We start from the raw sequence: 14,638 nt of genomic DNA, 5'->3' as shown, positions 1-14,638 counted from the left end.
CACTTAACAGGAGAAATTAGAGTTAATGGCATGTTGTCGGCCCCGTTCCAGATATCAAACGGTACTAGGCAGGGTTGCCCTCTGTCCCCACTCATCTTCGCATGCTTCATAGAGACGTTGGCCATAACTATCAGAAATAATAAAGACATCATGGGGATTCATATACATAACACCACACATAAATTACTTCTGTATGCTGACGACGTTCTATTTTTCTTAACAGACCCAATCTCTTCGATCCCCCGACTTATGAATGAATTTGACACCTTCTTTCACGCTTCAAACTTTCTTATTAATAACTCCAAATCTGAGATGCTCACTGTCCACTGTGACGCTGACTACCTTTGTCGCTTATCACAGAAGTGCCCCTTCCGCATACAAACAAAAAATCTAAAATACTTGGGTATCTTTTTAGCAACATCTAATCAGGAGATGTTTAAAGCGAACTAAGACGCTCTGCAAAGGGCTATCACGGCCGACCTCTCCTCCTGGAGATCTAAGGGTATTTCCTGGTTGGGCCGAATAAACTCGATCAAAATGAATATACTTCCCAGGATTTTATATCTGTTGCAAACACTCCCCATCCCCCTGCCTAAGGGCTTTATACCGTCCTTACAAAACAAAATTTTTGATTTCATATGGGACAAAAAGAAAACCTTAATGTGTTTACCTGTGGTTGAGGGTGGATTGGGGGTCCCCAATATAAAAAAATACAGACAGGCTATTTTTTTACAGAGAATTGTAGACTGGTTTAAGAATTACGAGACTAAGAGGTGGGTGGTATTGGAACAAGACATAGCAGGAAAATCACATTTAGGAACGATATGCTGGCAATCAACACCGCACTTATCCACAGACTTTAAACAGAACACTATATTGATGGAAACCTACTCAGTATGGAAGGAGGTATTGAGGCAATACCCGAATATCACATCACAGTTCTCCCCGCTCACACCCCTCACAGAAAATTCCGATCTCCCCATAGGCCTTCTACAAAAGATTCAACACATAGAAAACCCTCTTAGAGCATTATTGCTAGTGCACTTGGGCAACGAGACGAGACTTTTTAACCTTGATGAGTTGATGGAGAGGGGTTTGACCTTCTTTAATAACTGGTTTTCTCTCCGTCAATGTCATTCCTACATATTCAAGCATCCAGAGAGACTTAATCTGCTCAGACCCCTTACGCCCTTTGAAACCCTGTGTCAGTCTGGTTCCCCCGCTAGAAAGACTTTATCATTAATGTATACATTGCTACAAAAACCCCCAATAGGTTACACTCCATATTATGTAGATAGGTGGAACGAAGAGCTAGATAATGATTTGTCTATAATCGACATTTCAAAAATGTTCACTAATGTTACTAAGGTCTCTATATCAAGTAGTCTTATAGAATTAAACTTAAAGCTAATACAAAGATGGTATCTCACCCCAGCGAGGATTAATAAACTGTTCCCCTCGGCCTCTCACAAATGCTGGAGATGCGGTGGTGGACTGGGATCCATGATTCACATATGGTGGACATGCCCATTGATAGCCCCGATCTGGACCTCTATAGTTAAAGCAACAAATGCAATGACGGAACTGAACTTACCCGCAGACCCCCATATATGGTTACTAAATGTTTTACCTAACAAAATACCAACACATAAGAAAAAGTTGATTTTCATTGCTGGCAACAGTTTAAAAAAATTGATCGCAAAAAATTGGAAGTCTCAGTACAGCCCGAATATGGCTGTCTGGTACTCTCAATTTCAATTTATCATGTCCCTTGAAGAGTATGCTTAAATGAAAAATAACAGGAGGGACACTTTTTTGCTGATGAAGATCATGTGGGAATCATTTATTGACAATATTTAATTTGATGTGAGATTTGACGGGGGCGTGTTGGGTATGGACTTGATAGCATCGGACTTGCTGCTGGGTGAATTAACGTTACAACGAGTGGGTACTAAGCCATACAGGTATGGCATTTGAAATTTGCAGGGATAATTTGTGGAACATTGTTATACCAAGTTAAGTTGTAATATGTTTTGTTTGGTTTAATCAGAAACTATGTAAGTTTCCACTTTGCATAACTGTATACATGTCTGCATTTTGTACTGTGCACTGGAAGCTTCAATAAAAATTGTTTTTTTTTTAAAAAAAAAAAACCCTGTCCTTGTTCCGTCCGCGGAACTGGATGGATCACTCCCATTACAAGGAGATCTTGTACGCAGCTTAGGAATGCTTTCTTTATCTGGTTTGCAGATAATCTTGAAAGGTGAAATCTCCCTTGTGGAGGAGAAGCTTTGAAGTCCAGAAGATATCCCTGAGATATGATCTCAACGCCCAGGGATCCTGAACATCTCTTGCCCACGCCTGGGCGAAGAGAGAGAGTCTGCCCCCTACTAGATCCGTTGTCGGATAGGGGGCCGCTCTTCATGCTGTCTTAGAGGCAGCAGCAGGCTTTCTGGCCTGCTTGCCCTTGTTCCAGGACTGGTTAGGTTTCCAGGCCTGCTTGGATTGAGCAAAAGTTCCCTCTTGTTTTGAAGCAGAGGAAGTTGATGCTGCACCTGCCTTGAAATTTCGAAAGGCAGGAAAATTAGACTGTTTGGCCTTTGATTTGGCCCTGTCCTGAGGAAGGGTATGACCCTTACCTCCAGTAATGTCAGCAATAATTTCTTTCAAACCAGGCCCGAATAAGGTCTGCCCCTTGAAAGGAAAATTGAGTAATTTAGACTTTGAAGTCACATCAGCTGACCAGGATTTGAGCCATAGCGCCCTATGCGCCTGGATGGCGAACCCGGAATTCTTAGCCGTTAGTTTAGTCAAATGAACAATGGCATCAGAAACAAATGAGTTAGCTAGCTTAAGAGTTCTAAGCTTGTCAACAATTTCAGTCAATGGAGCTGTATGGATGGCCTCTTCCAGGGCCTCAAACCAGAATGCCGCCGCAGCAGTGACAGGCGCAATGCATGTAAGAGGCTGTAAAATAAAACCTTGTTGAATAAACATTTTCTTAAGGTAACCCTCTAATTTTTTATCCATTGGATCTGAAAAAGCACAACTGTCCTCAACCGGGATAGTGGTACGCTTTGCTAAAGTAGAAACTGCTCCCTCCACCTTAGGGACAGTCTGCCATAAGTCCCGTGTAGTGGCATCTATTGGAAACATTTTTCTAAATATAGGAGGTGGGGCAAAGGGCACACCGGGCCTATCCCACTCCTTACTAATAATTTCTGTAAGCCTTTTAGGTATTGGAAAAACATCAGTTCTCACCGGCACTGCATAGTATTTATCCAGCCTACACAATTTCTCTGGCACTGCAATTGTGTAACAGTCATTCAGAGCAGCTAATACCTCCCCAAGCAATACACAGAGGTTCTCAAGCTTAAATTTAAAATTAGAAATCTCTGAATCAGGTCTCCCCGATTCAGAGACGTCACCCACAGACTGAAGCTCTCCGTCCTCAGGTTCTGCATATTGTGACGCAGTATCAGACATGGCTCTTACAGCATCTACGCGCTCTGTATCTCGTCTAACCCCAGAGCTATCGCGCTTGCCTCTCAATTCAGGCAATCTGGATAATACCTCTGACAGGGTATTATTCATGATTGCAGCCATGTCCTGCAAAGTAATCGCTATGGGCGTCCCTGATGTACTTGGCGCCATATTAGGGTGCGTCCCTTGAGCGGGAGGCGAAGGGTCCGACACGTGGGGAGAGTTAGTCGGCATAACTTCCCCCTCGAAAGACCCCTCTGATGACAATTCTTTTATAGATAAAGACTGATCTTTACTGTTTAAGGTGAAATCAATACATTTAGTACACATTCTCCTATGGGGCTCCACCATGGCTTTTAAACATAATGAACAAGTATCCTCTGTTTCAGACATGTTTGTACAGACTAGCAATGAGACTAGCAAGCTTGGAAAACACTTTAAAGCAAGTTAACAAGCAATATAAAAAATGTTACTGTGCCTTTAAGAGAAACAAATTTTGACAAAATTTGAAATAATAGTGAAAAAAGGCAGTTACACTAACAAAATTTTTACAGTGTATGTAACAAGTCAGCATTGCACCCACTTGCAAATGGATGATTAACCCCTTAATAACAAAAACAGAATAATAAATGACAAAAACGTTTTTTAAACACAGTCACAACAACTTCTACAGTCTACTGTGATTGTTACCCTCCTCAAACACGACTTTGAAGCCTTTTGAGCCCTTCAGAGATGTCCTGTATCATGCAGAGGGAAGATGAATGTCTCTGTCAGTATTTTTATCTGCACAGAAAAGCACTAAAATAGGCCCTTCCCACTCATATTGCAACAGTGGAAAGCTTCAGGAAACTGTTTCTATGCAAAAATCAAGCCAGCCATGTGGAAAAAAACTAGGCCCCAATAAGTTTTGTCACCAAACATATATAAAAACGATTAACATGCCAGCAAACGTTTTATATTACACTTTTATAAGAGTATGTATCTCTGTTAATAAGCCTGATACCAGTCGCTATCACTGCATTTAAGGCTTTACTTACATTAATCCGGTATCAGCAGCATTTTTCTAGCAAATTCCATCCCTAGAAATATATTAACTGCACATACCTTATTGCAGGAAAACCTGCACGCCATTCCCCCTCTGAAGTTACCTCACTCCTCAGAATATGTGAGAACGGCAGTGGATCTTAGTTACTTCTGCTAAGATAATAGAAATCACAGGCAGATTCTTCTTCTAATGTTGCCTGAGATGAAACAGTACACTCCGGTACCATTTAAAAATAAACTTTTGATTGAAGTTAAAAAACTAACTATAATACACCACTCTCCTCTTACTACGTCCATCTTTGTTGAGAGTTGCAAGAGAATGACTGGATATGGCAGTGAGGGGAGGAGCTATATAGCAGCTCTGCTGTGGGTGATCCTCTTGCAACTTCCTGTTGGGAAGGAGAATATCCCACAAGAAATGGATGATCCGTGGACTGGATACAATTAACAAGAGAAAAGAATATTAACAGCTGTAATCTATTTCCAATTACAACCTAGACATAAAAAAATAAATAAATAAAAACCCTTCTTTCATAAGGATTATCAAGTCTAAACATTTTTTAAAGTCTTCTTTACTATAACTGTTTTTTAAACTCCACTTTTCCCATTTGGAGGAGCCAAGCCAGGATTGAGTGCACAGTTGACAACGCCAGCAATCGTCATAATATTAGTATAAAGTTATTTATATTGCAAACGTTATCTGCTAAATCCAGTTAGGAAAAGATATGTAACAGGGTTAGGGATGAGAAGTCTGTAGCGTGCATTTTCAGCTCTGAGAATGAAAAAAGCTGCAATTTTCAAAAATTCTGAAAGTATATAGCAAAGCAATACCGATAACAACATTTTACATAAATCTCTTAAGGTGTTTACTGTCCCTTTAAGGGTCTCTGCCTATCCTTTCAAAAGGACAAAGGACGCATTTGATTGTAAGTATGGTGAAAGAATAAGGTGATAACTGTGCAAAACGGCTTATTTTCAGGATAAGACACTTAAATATGATTACAAGGAACTGGCAAGGCAGAATTAGGAACAGCTTATGTATAGTTTATCTTTCAATTTATAAACCAGTAACCCCTTTTATAAAAGTTTAAAGACCAATAATAATACGATTCCTTTTTTGCAGGAATGTAAAAAAAAACAACAACAAAAAACTTACCACTTTAGTAAAAAGTACAATCATTTTTTCCAGTCTCTCTCTACAAATATGTTCTGCTCCAACATTTCTACCTAAAAAAAATAAACACCCTGGATTATTAAACCAGAAAACATTTATTTGTACTGACATTTCTGAAACAATAACTTGGAAACATAAGACATTTTTCATATAATGATTTTACCTAAACTGATCAGTTAATTCATTCCCTTAATGGGATGGTAAATTCTAGCATTTGTGAAACGCTAGGATTTACCATTGGAACAAATAAAGGGGACTTTCAGTCATGAAGTACAGTATAAAATACTTCATGTTAAAAGTTCCTTTATTTGTTTGAAGCATTCGCCGTGGTGAGCTGCTCAGGCAGCCCGTGGCAGAATGTTATTTTGCAGTGAGGTGACGTTTCCACCTCTTAGCAAATAGCCATGAGCTCCAACTGGCACCAAGCCAGATAGCACACACGGCTATTGGCTAAGAGGTGGAAACGTCACCTCTCCTCAAAATAGCGTTCTGCCGTGGGCTGCCTGAGGCGCTCAGCGCAGAGAACGCTTCAAACAAATAAAGGAACTTTCAGCATGAAGTATTTTATACTTCATGACTGAAAGTTCCCTTAATTTGTTCCATTGGTAAATCCTAGCGTTTCACAAATGTTAGGATTTACCATCTCTTTATTAAAGATATGAATCATTTATATGAAACTTTGAGAGTAGAACTGAATAATTTGGAGCCATATAAAATATTATATATAAAATTAAAAAGTTAATAGCAAGCAACACAAAAAATACAGTCACAGTTCTATGCAAGTTTTGTCCTAAATTTGGATCATGAACGCTCACTATCTTATGAAAGAAAACAAAATGTATGCTTACCTGATAAAATAATTTATTTATTTCATGATGGTGAGAGTCCATGGGACCGAATTATTAAGCTCTGAATGGAGCCTGATGCCCCTCTTTCCGCGCAATCCTTCAAGCTCGCCGGAAACAGAAGTTATGAAGCAGTGGTCTAAAGACCGCTGCTCCATAACTTGTCCGCCTGCTCTGAGGCCTTGGACATCAATCCGCCTGATCCTATACGATCAGGCTGATTAACACTCCCTGCTAGCAGCCGATTGGCCGCGAATCTGCAGAGGGCGGTATTGCACAAGCAGTTAACAAGAACTGCTTGTGTAATGATAAATGCCAACAGCATTTCATGTGTGGCGGACATGAAACGCTACATCGCATCATTTCCACTCGCACATTACTATATTGGCCCCCATGAGCCATTACATGTGGGATCCTATACCCATGCTGTGGTGTCCATGAGACCACCATGAAATAGGGAGTGAAATTTAAAGGGACAGTCTAAACAAGAAATTTTAATCTCTTTATTACCCTTTCCACAGTTTTGCATAACCAACACTGTTATATTAATATATGTTATACCTCTGTGATTACCTTGTATCTAAGACTCTACAGGCTGCCCCCTTATTTCATTTCTTTTGACAGACTTGCATTTTAGCCAATCAGTGCTGACTCATAAATAACGGGAGTGAGCACAATGTTATCTATATGGCACACATGAACTTAGCGCTGCCTATCTGTGAAAAACTGTCCAAATGCACTGAGATAAGAGGTGGACTTCTAGGGCTTAGAAATTAGCATATGAGCCTGCCTAGGTTTAGCTTTTAACATAATATACCAACAGAAAAAAAGCAAATTTGATGATAGAAGAAAATTGGAAAGTTGTTTAAAATTGCATGCCCTATCTGAATCATGAAAGTTTAATTTTGACTAGACTGTCCCTTTAAAGCAGATAGAGGTACTAGACAGGCACTGTGGTCTGCAAAACTTTTCTACCAAAAGCATCCTTAAAAGAGGCATACATGTCAAAATGGAAGAATTTGGTAAAGGTGTCATAAGATGAATAAGTAAGTGCCTTGCACATCTGTTCAATGGAAGCTTCATTTCTAAAAACCCAAGTAGTGGTGATTACACTGAATGAGCAGCAATGCCCCACAACTAAGTACACTACTCGAATCATAGCTTTATGTTCCTTGTGTGGGACCTGAGAAAAGGTAAAGAAGGAAGAAGACATTTTGAATTCTTTAGTGGCTTGAAGATACAATTTCAAGGCCCAAACCCCAAACTACATAAAAGGTAAGAAGTGATCTCAATTTAGCGTTTGTTTGTTTATTGTTTTGCATTTGACAAAGATGTGGCTAAAATTTCCTAATTGATGTTTCTAAAAGAAACAACTTTAGGAAGGAAAGAGTAAGTTCGTTCTTAGATGCTTTATCCTGATAAAACAAAATCAGGTAAGTAGAACCACAAGATCACCCTTGCTCTTCTGGTGAGGAAATAGCTAAGAGAAAGAGAACCTTTCAAGACAACAGTTGAATGTCCAGACTTTGCATTGGTTTAAAGAGCTGAGCCTGAAGAAACCCTCAAAACCACAGAGGGGAAGCAGACCTGATAACTTGTCTTATACTGACCAAATCCTGAACAAAGGCATGAATGTCAGGAAGTCTTGAAATCTACTAGTGATACAAGACTGAAAGGGCAGAAATACGGCATTTAAAGGGAACTGGCTGATAAACCCTAATCCAGATAATAATACATAAAAAACATAAGGATTTGAGAAATCTGAAATAGTTAGAATTGCAATTCTTAGACTCCCAAAAGGAAAGGAAAACTTTGCAGACTTTGTGATAAATTAATTTTGTTACATGCTAACTGGCCTGAATCAAAGTGTCTCATGGATATGAATGATCATGAAATCACTAGTGCATCTAATAGAGTCACTTTAGATCTAACACAGTACTGGGGTAGCTTGTAATTCAAGCAAGAAGCAATAATGTCTTTGTCTGGCCTACCCCAACATGTCAAAAATGTATCGCCTGATTAACAGAACATTCACCCGGGTGAAGGTACTGACACAGTTGAGAGCGAACAATTGTGAGTCTCTGCCCATTCCAGAATCTGAGATTCTTACCTCATGGCTAGGGAGCTTCTCCTCCCCCCCTGGTGGTTTATTTAAGTCACAGAGGTAATGTGTTCCGATTGGAATCTGATGAATCGGGACGACCCCAGTAGGGGCCAAGCCCTCAGTGTTAAATATCGCTCGAAGTTCCAAAATATTTATAGGTAGACTCGACTCCTCTCAAGTCTATCTGCCCTGTGCCTTTCTGGCACCCCAAACAGCTCCCCATCCTGATAGACTTGCATCCATAGTCACAATCTCCCAGGATGGTCTCAAAAAGGATGACCCCATTGACAACTGCCCCGTTCGGGTCCACCAAGATAGGGACTCCCTCACCGGTCTGTCCAGAGATATCTGTTGGGACAGATCTGAATGATCGCCGTTCCACTGTCTCAACATGCACAGCTGAAGAGGTTTGAGATGGAACCTGGCGAATGGAATGACATCTATGCTGGATAGCATGAGCCCGATCATCTCCATACACCTGGCCACAGATGTCCTGGAGGATGTCTGAAGAGCTAGACAGTTGGACGCAAGCTTGCAACGTCTCTAATCTATTAAGAATATCTTCATGGCTGAAGAATCTATTATCGTACCCAGGAATTCCACCCTGTTGCTAGGGACCAATGAACTCTTTCCTTCGTTTATCTTCCATCCGTGGGACAGAAGTAGAAGGAGAAGAGCTCTTGAGTGATCCTCCGCAAGACTGTAGGACGGAGCCTGGACCAGCATATCATCCAGATAAGGTGCCACTGCAAACCCTCTGGTTCTCGCTACTGTGAAAAGGGCTCACAGATACTTTGTAAAGAATCTTGGGGCAGTCACCAGACCAAACGGAAGGGCCACAAACAAAGTGCTGGTCTAGGAAAGCGAATCTTAGAAACCTGAAGTGATCCATGTGGATTGGAACATGAAAGTAAGCGTCCTTCAGGTCTATAGTCATCATGAATTGCCCCTATTGAACCATGGGCAAAATTGACCTGATCGTCTCCATCTTAAACGACATACTGACAAAAACTCATTTAGGGCCTTTAAGTCCAGAATTGGACGAAACGTGCCCTCCTTCTTTGGGACCACAAAAAGGTTTGAATAATACCCCATACCGCTTTCTGCCGGAGGGACTGGGACGATTACCACGAGAGAGATGAGAAATCCCTCACACACCCCAGGAAGGCGTCTCTCTTTTCTGGTCTTGAAAATATGTTTGACAGGAGGAATCTGCCTCTGTGCGAATAGGACTTGAAACCAATCCTGTAACCCTGGGCTATGACCTCCCCTTGAAAGAGGAGCTATCCTCTAGCGGAATAGTCGTTCTCTTAGTGAGTGTGGAGATAGCACCATCCACCTTAGGGACGGTTCCCCACAGTTCAAGCTGCACGTCTGGAATGGGGAAAAGCTTTTTAAAAGAGGGGGAAAAGGACTAACCAAGTTTTTCCCATTCATTCTTAATTCTTGACTGGAACCGGGAAGGCCTGGGGCACTACCCTGTCCTCGTAAACTCTATCCAGCTTATGGATCGAAAATTCCTCCGGTAGCTTCGGATCCGGAACCTCCAACGTAGCAAGCACCTCTTTCAGCACAATGAGCAAATGATCCATTTTAAATTTAAAATCTGGTTCCTACGCGGACGGAGGCCTAGAAGTAACTGATTCCGACCCAGAAGTGACATCCTCCGTTAATTCGGAGTTGTCCTCCTCAGCGGATAATCTGAGACCTCCAGGGAAGTCGTACCTTCCATTTGCGCTTAGTAGGGCGAGGCATCGCATTAATGGCCGCAGAAACCGCCATCTGTAACTGATCCGCGAAGTCTGGAGGCCAAATGGCCCTGGGGAACTGCTTGTGTAAACGGAGATGATTGTAGGTAACGCACCTTGCAGGGCGGAGAACCCTCAGAGGTGGACGGCTCAGTCGTACTAAATACTTTGTTCTTTTTGGATATAGCAATATTGACAAAGCATGTGGAACAGAGTTGCGTAGGCGGTTCGACTGGAACCGCCTCACAATATACACAGTTTATAGGTTTAGATAAAGAGGGAGTATCCTCTAACATATCAGAGTCCTCCATAGTTTGCGCCTTTATTACGGACTTGATCAAAAAAATAAATGGCACCTTTATATCCCAATGGCCGGGGCACTCGCCGCCTCCTATGACCCGGACTACAAGAAACAGCTTTCGTCTCCTCCGAACGCAGGTCGAGAAAGAGGAAGTTACAGAGGCCACACCCAATCACATGGAGTGCCATGCAGGACTGCCCCTGCTTGTGAGAGAGAGACGTGCCAAAAAAGCCTGCCTCATCTCTCGCTAATGAACTGTTCCACACTGACAGAGCCTCATCTCTCACAAATGCAGCAATAAAACAATAAACAATATTTTGCATAATCACATCCCCCCTGTTCAATAACCTCCTAAGGGTAATACCCTAGATTCTATAAAGATAAAGGAGCCACACTGTGAGCCTGTCTTCTTGCGTTATCAAATATATATAAATGAAACTATCTTACCAGAATCAACACCATGGAACAAGAACACAGCCCTTCAAGTGTGACAGGGTAGTAGCATCGCTCCTGACATGGACTTGAGAGAAGAAATGCAGGCAGCGAAACTCATCAACATTGATTGCTAATGGAGCTATTAAACGGAGTCAGGATGGGTTCGCAGAAAGACTCTCCCTGCATCTCCGGACTCTAACATTCACCCATGCTCTTACTGAGAGGCTGACAGGACTACTTAAAACTCCAGTCCCATTTCGAAGAGTACTACCCTCCATAAGAAAATACTCTGAATCTTCCAACACTTCTCTGCCAACCTCCTGTGACAAAAGGCAAAGAATGACTGGGGGATGACTGGAGTGGGGGAGGTATTTAAGCCTTTGGCTGGGGTGTCTTTGCCTCCTAATGGTGGCCAGGTTCTTAATTCCCACAAGTAATGAATGAAGCAGTGGACTCTCCTCCCATTAAGATAGAAAACTACAGTTAAGGTCCAAGGACGTACCCTGTACGTCATCAGTGGTGTTAAGTGGTGAAAGCGATCCTGATCGCTTCCAGGGTATTGCAGCGATACCTAGATATTGAGGCATTGTGCAATACCCTTTACTAACCATCCGATGCAGAGGGAGTCACTCTGTGGCCCTCTGTGTATCGGCCAGCGCTGGTACAAATCGTTGGTGGGAGTCATTGCAAAGAGGCGAGTGGGAGGCCCATCTTAAGAGAGGACGAAATCACGTGCGGGAGGCGCCGGTAGCGCGCACAGGACCGGCGCCGGAGTGGGTGGGAATGCTACACTATGAGACAGATTTTTTTAAGGGAAGGAGGGAGAAAGGAGGGGGTAACATTTTATCTAATGGATCTGGGAGGGGTCATTGAGGGGGGGCAGCTACACTACAGAAAAAGTTAAATTTTTGTGTTAAAATACAAAAAATTTATATGGAATGATATGGCTAAATGGGTACTGGCAGACAGCTTCCAGTACCCAAGATGGCCGACAATAAGGTAGAGGGGGGAGGGTTAGAGAGCTATGGGGGGGATCAGGGAAGTTGGGGGCTAAGGGGGGATCCTACACAGCAGAATATATCTTTAAAAAAAAAACTTTCTGCCAGTACTTAAGATGGCTGGGACAATTGTGCGGTGGAGGAGGGAAGAGAGCTGTTTGGGAGGGATCTGGGGGTGGGATGTGTCAGGTGGGAGGCTGATCGCTACACTAAAGCTAACATTATCAATACAAGCTACCTAATTAACCCCTTCACTTCTGGGCATAAAACAAGTGTGGTGAGCAGCGGCATTTAGCGGTCTTCTAATTACCAAAAAGCAATGCCAAAGCCATATATGTCTGCTATTTTTGAACAAAGGGGATCCCAGAGAAGCATTTACAACCATTTGTGCCATAATTGCACAAGCTGTTAGTAAATAATTTCAGTGTGAAACCTAAGGTTTGTGAAAATGTAAACAATTTTTTTATTTGATCTCATTTGGCGGTGAAATGTGAGATGAAATATACCAAAATGGGCCGCCAAGATCAATACTTTGGGTTGTCTACTACACTACACTAAAGCTAAAATTAACCCTACAAGTTCCCTCCAAGCTCCCTAATTAACCCCTCCACTGCTGGGCAATATACACGTATGGTGTGCAGCGGCATTTAGCGGCCTTCTAATTAACAAAAAGCAACGCCAAAGCCATAAATGCCTGCTATTTCTAAACAAAGGGGATACCAGAGAAGCATTTACAACCAGTTGTGCCATAATTGCACAAGCTGTTTGTAAATAATTTCAGTGAGAAACCTAAAGTTTGTGAAAAATTTAACAATTTTTTTTATTTGATCGCATTTGGCGGTGAAATTGTGGCATGAAAAACTAAAATTGGCCTAGATCAATACTTTCGGTTGTCTACTAAAAAAAATATATATATACATATCAAGGGATATTCAGGGATTCCTGACAGTGTTACAATGTAACTAGCGCTAATTTTGAAGAAAAAAAAATGGTTAGGAAATAGCAAAGTTCTACTTGTACTTATTGCCCTATAACTTGCAAAAAAAAAGCAAAGAACATGTAAACATTGGGTATTTCTGAACTCAAAACAAAATTTAGAAACTATTTAGCATGGGTGTTTTTTGGTGGTTGTAGATGTGTAACAGATTTTGGGGGTCAAAGTTAAAAAAAGTGTGTTTGTTTCAATTTTTTCATCATATTTTATTTAAATTTTTATAGTAAATTATAAGATATGATGAAAATAATAGTACCTTTAGAAAACACAATTTATGCTTACCTGATAAATTTATTTCTCTTGTGGTGTATCCAGTCCACGGATTATCCATTACTTGTGGGATATTCTCCTTCCCAACAGGAAGTTGCAAGAGGACACCCACAGCAGAGCTGCTATATAGCTCCTCCCCTAACTGCCATATCCAGTCATTCGACCGAAATAAGCCAAGAAAGGAGAAACCATAGGGTGCAGTGGTGACTGTAGTTTAATCTAAAATTTTGACCTGCCTTAAAATGACAGGGCGGGCCGTGGACTGGATACACCACAAGAGAAATAAATTTATCAGGTAAGCATAAATTGTGTTTTCTCTTGTAAGGTGTATCCAGTCCATGGATCATCCATTACTTGTGGGATACCAATACCAAAGCTAAAGTACACGGATGAAGGGAGGGACAAGGCAGGTACTTAAACGGAAGGTACCACTGCCTGTAAAACCTTTCTCCCAAAAATAGCCTCCGAAGAAGCAAAAGTGTCAAATTTGTAGAAATTGGAAAAAGTATGAAGCGAAGACCAAGTCGCCGCCTTGCAAATCTGTTCAACAGAAGCCTCATTTTTAAAGGCCCAAGTGGAAGCCACAGCTCTAGTAGAATGAGCTGTAATCCTTTCAGGAGGCTGCTGTCCAGCAGTCTCATAGGCTAAGCGGATTATGCTTATTAGCCAAAAAGAAAGAGAGGTTGCCGAAGCCTTCTGACCTCTTCTCTGTCCAGAGTAAACAACAAACAAAGCAGATGTTTGACGAAAATCTTTAGTAGCTTGTAAGTAAAACTTTAAAGCACGAACCACATCCAGATTATGTAAAAGACGTTCCTTCTTTGAAGAAGGATTAGGACACAATGATGGAACAACAATCTCTTGATTGATATTCTTACATACCACCTTAGGCAAAAACCCAGGTTTTGTACGCAGAACTACCTTATCTGCATGGAAGATCAGATAAGGAGAATCACATTGTAAAGCAGATAACTCGGAGACTCAACGAGCCGAGGAAATAGCCATCAAAAAAAGAACTTTCCAAGATAAAAGCTTGATATCTATGGAATGAAGAGGTTCAAACGGAACCCCTTGAAGAACTTTAAGAACCAAATTTAAGCTCCATGGGGGAGCAACAGGTTTAAACACAGGTTTGATTCTAACCAACGCCTGACAAAACGCCTGAACGTCTAACATCCACCAGACGCTTGTGAAAAAGAATAGACAGTGCAGAGATCTGTCCCTTCAAAGAACTAGCTGATA

General features: G+C 41.5%; 1 protein-coding gene across 1 annotated transcript in view; it reads right to left on the bottom strand.

Moving 5' to 3' along the window:
• IPO11 (importin 11) overlaps positions 1 to 14,638 on the bottom strand; it is a 950,863-nt gene that overhangs the window by 596,175 nt on the left and 340,050 nt on the right. The window contains exon 9 of the mRNA XM_053701321.1: positions 5,684 to 5,754. Coding sequence (XP_053557296.1) covers positions 5,684 to 5,754 — 71 coding nt within the window. The remainder of the gene's footprint in view (positions 1 to 5,683; positions 5,755 to 14,638) is intronic.

This window comes from Bombina bombina, chromosome 2, assembly GCF_027579735.1.
Source record: "Bombina bombina isolate aBomBom1 chromosome 2, aBomBom1.pri, whole genome shotgun sequence".
NCBI lineage: Eukaryota > Metazoa > Chordata > Amphibia > Anura > Bombinatoridae > Bombina > Bombina bombina.
This window is presented reverse-complemented; position numbering and strand designations above follow the sequence as displayed.